The sequence below is a fragment of the Penaeus chinensis genome, chromosome 7 (assembly GCF_019202785.1).
Source record: "Penaeus chinensis breed Huanghai No. 1 chromosome 7, ASM1920278v2, whole genome shotgun sequence".
Lineage (NCBI taxonomy): Eukaryota > Metazoa > Arthropoda > Malacostraca > Decapoda > Penaeidae > Penaeus > Penaeus chinensis.
The window spans coordinates 41,962,758-41,969,360 of record NC_061825.1 but is presented as its reverse complement, the minus strand read 5'-3'; the positions used below and the strand labels follow the sequence as shown (position 1 = coordinate 41,969,360).

Sequence of the window (6,603 nt, the reverse complement as noted above, 5' to 3'; positions counted from 1 at the left end):
TAGGGGATGGATGAAGGAATTAATAAAAAATTATAATTTGCTACATTTTGCCTGTTTTTTTCCCCATTCTCTCATTTCTCGTTTCTGTTGGTATATTTTGTGCATACTGATGATAAGTCATTAGAATGGGTTAACATAACGTTTTGGAATTAATAGTAAAATCATAGCTGTAGATGCTGACAGGACACACTTGACATGATAAAAGGGTACATTTAATGTGCTGACAGCGCATACTTAACGTGCTTGCAGTACGCACCTGCCGTGCCGACAATACGCACATATTGCGCTGATAAACACCCCATTTTCTTAGCGCAGAACTTGAGCTTGGTGGCAGGGAAGTAGACAGACTTTAGACGAAAATACGGAGTTTAATGATGTTGAAAATGACTCGGATGAGCGTAACAATGTTCTTCATGGCACTTGCCTCGCCTCTATGACACTTTTCCTCAGTCTAGCGCCACAAATCCGCAAGTGTTCGCTCACGACAGTCTTGCGAAGCACGATCTCCTAGAGGGAACACGCATGCCACATCCGACGTCCCCGAAGGAACGAAACGTTGTGGAAGGCGGGCGAGGAGTAGTGGCACGTGGCGCGTAAGGTCGCCTGCGGGCTGAGGGCCGGGAAGCGCAAGCGGCCTAACACGTGGCTGGTTAATCCAATTGAAAATGGTAATAAAATATGGTTGGGAACAACAAGATAATCACACGTTTCCACCACACACCACGATCATGCCCCGCCGAGCCGCCGCGCTCACCTCATCACCGACATTAATGAATTAAGGGGGATCTTAAATATAAACAAAACACATGGTTCTCTTAGGAAATGAAGCTAGTGTAGGTTGTTACAGTTCATCAAAGGACAAGAGACGGACTACTCCGTAGCCGCTACAGGCATTGGGGCGGCAGACAGACAGGCAGGCAGATATACACAGGCAGGCAGGCGTGCAGGCTGACAGTCTCATTCATGAAGTGACCCTGCTCAGCCCCTTCTCCTTCCCTCCCCCTCCCCCACTTGCCCTTCCGCCACATTTACAGTGACTTCCCTTCTTATTGTGGCGCTCTCACTGTTTATAGTTTTACGTGCCAAGATGGTGCTATCATGAATATTTCTGTGCTGACATTTTGCAGCTAACTGTGAGTGCCGGGCACCTCGTCTAAACGGCGTCTTTTGTCTTTTCTCTACGTTAATGCCATTTTGCATGATATTTGTTGCGTGTGACCAAGTTGGATGACCAAATGTTCTTTTCTTGCAGCCTCGGTGGGGAGCGCGGAGGAACAGCGCAGCTCTGCCAGCGAGGGGGACCCCGCGTCCCCTGCCTCCCTGCACCCCAGCCAGCCCCAGGACCCCCAGCACCTCCACCCGACCCCGACCTCAACGCCATTACAACAAGAGGCTGTGAAGCAGGAGGTGCAGGAGGTGGCCGGGAGCCCCAGCGCTGCCTCCCCAGGGGTGGCGGGCAGCCCCTGCGGCTCCCCTGACGCCGCCATGTTCCCGCATCAGGCGGCGGCTGCGGCAGGTGGCGGCGCTCAGAGCAGCGACAGTCAGAAGCTGCAGTACCGCGGCTCCTTCACCACGGCGCCGCCCGCAGCCTCCTTGGCGGGCCCTCAGGTCACCACGCCCTCGCCCACCGCGCTGAACGCCTGGATCTTCCCCAACTCTCCCTTCCTCGGGTTCCTGCACCAGCCTGCGGGCGGCAGCCAGCAGGTACTGCCGGACCCCGCCGCCTCAGTGTCTGGGGGCTTCCCCACCGGCGGTTACGACGATCGCCTGCCGGCCCTCACACTCTCCACCACAGACCTCCTCCTGCCCTTCGACACACAAGCCGGGGCGCTCAAACAGCCTCCCACCTACTCCACGTGTTCCTCGGCCCCCGTCGTCACCACCTCCTCCCTCACAGGCGCGCAGCTACAGCAACAGCAGCAGCCGCAACTACCAATCCCATCCACGCCGCAACAGCAACCACAACAACAGCAACCTCAGCAACAGCAACCACAACCACAGCAACCTCAGCAACAACCACAGCCGCAACCACAGCAGCAGCAGCAACAACAGCAGCAGCAACAACAGCAGCAGCAACAGCAGCAGCAACAGCAACAGCAACAGCAGCAGCAGCAGCAGCAGCAGCAACAGCAGCAGCAGTTAGCCAACGTCGGCCAAGCAGGAGTGGCGCACGTTCACTTCAGCCGAGGCATGGTGGGCAATGTGGGCGGCGTGGGCAACAAGTTCCAGTACTCGGGCTTTACCGCGGAGGTGACTTACGGCGTGACGGGCAGCCTCGGGGAACCAGTAGCGGGTCCGTCGGGCGTGTCAGGAGTGGTCGTGCCCAAACAGGAGCCGCTGTACCAGGACTCCGCTAACCTGGCCGAGTACAACCAGTCCACGAGTAAAGGACATGAAATTCTCTCCCAGGTGTACCAACAGAGCCCGCTCCCCCTCAAGCTGCTCCCGGTCAAACCGCGGAAGTACCCCAATAGACCGAGTAAAACGCCGGTGCACGAGCGCCCCTACGCGTGCCCCGTCGAGAACTGCGACAGACGGTTTTCCCGGTCGGACGAGCTGACGCGGCACATCCGAATCCACACGGGCCAGAAGCCCTTCCAGTGCCGGATCTGCATGCGGTCGTTCTCCCGCTCGGACCACCTCACCACGCACATTCGCACGCACACCGGCGAGAAGCCGTTTTCTTGTGATGTCTGTTCCAGAAAGTTCGCGCGATCCGACGAAAAGAAAAGACACGCGAAAGTTCACCTTAAACAGAAGCTCAAAAAGGTTAGTGGCAGCTCCCCGAGCGCGACGGCCCCGACCGCCCCAGCCACGACCACGAGCGGAGTGTCCCTCTCTGCGGCGGGCACCAGCACGCAGCAGCAGCAGCAGCCCCAAGCCCACCTACAGCAGACCCCCGGCCAGCAACAGCAGCAGCAGCAACAACAGACTGGGCAGCACCAACAGCAGCTGGTGTCGTCGGGAGTTGTTGGCGCCGGCGGGGTGGTGGTGACGACGGTGTAGGCCCCCCACCGCCCCCGGAGCTCTTCCTAAGCTCTCCTACTCCATTAAGACATTTTTTACAAGCTTTAACTAAGCTTTATGGGCGGGGCCAGACACTGCGATTCCCTGCGCTGGGCGGCAGACGGCAGCGGCAGCCTCTTCTCTCTCACCGCGCCCATTATTAACTCTTACCATTAACCCATAACTACGGTAACCTCGGGGGCGCCGCGCCACCGCCGGGCGGGAACCTGTGATAAGGCCTCGCCGTCACCAATATTTTTATATGTTGAAGTGTGGCAGTGACCGGCCGTGACCTCTGCAGTGTGTGCGGCCGTGACCTCAGAAGTGTGGCAGTGACTGGTGAAGTGTATCAAAGATAGGTCGCGCAGCAGTGTCATGATCTACGCCACTAAGTCAGTTCTTTATTTTGGTCTCATAACTGAGCATCGCCTTGCGCAGCCTAGCACTGGCGTCTTGTGTCCCTGTGCCATCATCAGTGTCAAATTTTGCCGTGCCATACCTGACCTTGTACAGTGCCAGTGCCACCATTCCCGGAGCTTGTGGTCATGCCAACAGTCCTCCCACGGATGTTACGGGCTTTGGCGTCACTGTTGAGACCATGACGTCTCTAGCTTGTCGGCGATGTCACTGCTGGTAACGTTGGTGTGGCTGACTGTGACAACTCTGACCGAGCAGCGGCGTCGATGATCAGACAGTGACGTTTGCTGATCAAGAAGTGGCGTCACTGATCAAGCTGTGACGTCACTGATCAGGCTGTGACGTCACTGATCAGGCTATGGCGTCTCTGATCACGTTATGACGTCATTGATCATGTTTTGGCGCCATAGATCATTCAGTCTGTGGCGCCGCTGGTCAAGCTGTGACGTCACTTGATCAGGCTGTGACGTCACTGATCAGGCTGTGCTCCTCACTTGTTGTTTTCTAATATTTGGAATGCCATGTGATGTTAGATTGTGATTTATGTTGATTATTGTGATCTGTAGCTGTCGACTTTTATTTATATTTTTCTACGTGAATTTTACGTCCGGAAATAAGAGAATATTGAAAAAAAAAAGAGTCCTGGAACTGATTGCCTTTTCCCACTCTCTTACTGTGTCTCTCACTTTCTCTCCCTCTTTCCTTCATAAGCAGACCGTTTCTCCCTCGGGTAAACTGTCCTCGCCACTGGTAAAAAAAAATAAAAATAAAACGTTTCTCTAAATACGATAAGACTCTGGATCAGACTCTCTCTCTCTCTCTCTTTCTCCCTCTTTCCCTCCCTCCCTCCCTCTCTCTCTCTCTCTCTCTCTCTCTCTCTCTCTCTCTCTCTCTCTCTCTCCCTCTCTCTCTCTCTCTCCCTCTCTCTCTCTCTCTCTCTCTCTTCCCCTGCATCACGACTGTCCCCCACCCCCCTGGGTAGCTCTTAATACCGCCGAGACAAGATACTGTCACGGCGGGTCAAAGTTGGTGACGAGCTGGAGCCGTGGCGAGCGTGGCGACGTGGGGACTGTCCTCTCTCACCTCCTGCCTAATTTTTTTTTTTTTTTAGTTCACTCTCTGTACCTACGTGTGAATGTGTGCGTGCGCGTGTGTGGTTTTTATACATGCGCACTCACACATACGCCGATATACATACAGACACACGTACACACACACACACACACACACACACACACACACACACACACACGCACATATAGTCAAAAACACACGCTCTTACATACATACACACACGTGACTATTTATATATTTATAAGACATACATCAATGACATGAGACTTTATAGGGGTATAAGATAAAAACCCTTTAATATATATATATATATAAACCGTTTCCGACAAAACGACATGAATAGATATCTCAAGCCATTTGCTCCCTCCTCAAGTCCCCACAATTAGTTGAACAATTACGCACAAATCATTTTTTGAATATCGTCTTCATTAAATGACCCTTTTTATACTTAATTAAAAAAAACAACATAAGTAAATAAATATATGAATACATGAAAAATAATATCAATAACAAAAAGTCAGTCTACTCGTGGCCCGACTTTGGGGTTCTGCGGTGTAACGCCATTTCCAAAGTTGTGTGGCAGAAAATAAAATAATTACATATATATATATATATACTTGTAAATATATGTATATACATATATCTATATGTATATATATACATGAATATATATATATATATATATATATATATATATTAATGTGTATATATGTATGTATGTATATATATAATATATATAATATAAATAATACATATATATATATATATATATATAAGATAACAAAACCGGTGACTGTATATTAAAAAAGAATAAACTGTGACTGCCGTTATAGGCGAAAATCCTCCGCTCGTTGCCAGACTTTGGACTTAACGGTACAAAATCGCCTTATGACTCTATTTGCCTGTGAGTTCTTGATTCTGTGTACAAATTTCTGTCGGTGTATAGAGAGAATGTTCGAGAGAAACAAGTCCATGAAATGTGAAATACTTTTTATTAAGGTCTCTATAAATACTACTGTACGTTGTTGTTTTGTGCTGGAAAGGAAACTCCCACGTGTATATTCATCATCTCTCAGCATTTAAAAAAAAATATATTAATAATAATTATAAAAAAAAACGGTTGTATTAATGAGATTTTATAATTGTGTATTGTAAAGATATGTGAAAAAATTTTCAGCACATGTTGAGACAACCATTTCTCGCATCCCGCGCCATTCGCAGCTAATGCCATTTACATGTTCATACCTTCAAAATCTCACTTACAGTTTGCAATAGTCTTAATTGGACAATCAATGTTCAATGTTCATATGTAGGCATGTAATTTGATCAATGGAAAGTGATAAAATGCTGACGTGATTTTAGACTACTACATTTGCCATGTGTGTTCACTGTTCACTCCATTTGTGGTGTCTTGTACTCTGTGACGTCATCTGATGACGGTCTCCTATTGGTTTATGAGCGAGTGACGTCATAAATGTTCCTTCATGGATATAAGTGAATAAAAAGGTTGTCAGAAGATTAAATTTGTGGAATATTGTTAATTGAAGTCGTTATTTATTTACCAAAAATTTTAAATGTTATAAAGTGTGTATAATATACGTGTAAAATACTAATATAATTTTATGCTGAAATACATGTTGTTTTCTTTCTTCTTTTGACCACGCCAAAAAATAGGCCTAACTACAAAAAATAAAATAAAAATATCTTCCCAAATAAAGGTAAAGATTACCTAAATCGAAATTACTAAAATAAAGTAAAACATATACAATAACCTCTAAAAACATAACTATGATTAGTTATTGAACAAACTATAAATCTGATTTGCAAGATCTAAACTTTAAATACAAATCTGATAAAATGAAAAAAAAACAAACAAAACAAAACAAAAAAAAAAGGACAGAAAAGAAAATATTTATTTTCTACATCCAAGACTGAATAAAGAAATACCACACACACACACATATGTATATATGTATGTATATACATATCATATTCACATACACACAATATATACATACACGTATTGTCGCATAAGCTAGAAATCCTACACTATCAACACAGACATACGTGTAGTAAACATACATTATTTCAACGCTGCTCCACAAA

At 47.3% G+C, this 6,603-nt stretch overlaps 1 protein-coding gene across 2 annotated transcripts in view; it reads left to right on the top strand.

The window, feature by feature from the left end:
- LOC125027103 (early growth response protein 1-like) overlaps positions 1 to 4,242 on the top strand; it is a 19,713-nt gene extending 15,471 nt beyond the window's left edge. For both annotated transcript variants that reach the window (XM_047615925.1, XM_047615926.1), the window contains exon 2: positions 1,253 to 4,242. In XM_047615925.1, coding sequence (XP_047471881.1) covers positions 1,253 to 3,006 — 1,754 coding nt within the window. In that variant the 3' untranslated portion in view covers positions 3,007 to 4,242. The remainder of the gene's footprint in view (positions 1 to 1,252) is intronic.
- Positions 4,243 to 6,603: the final 2,361 nt, after the last annotated feature.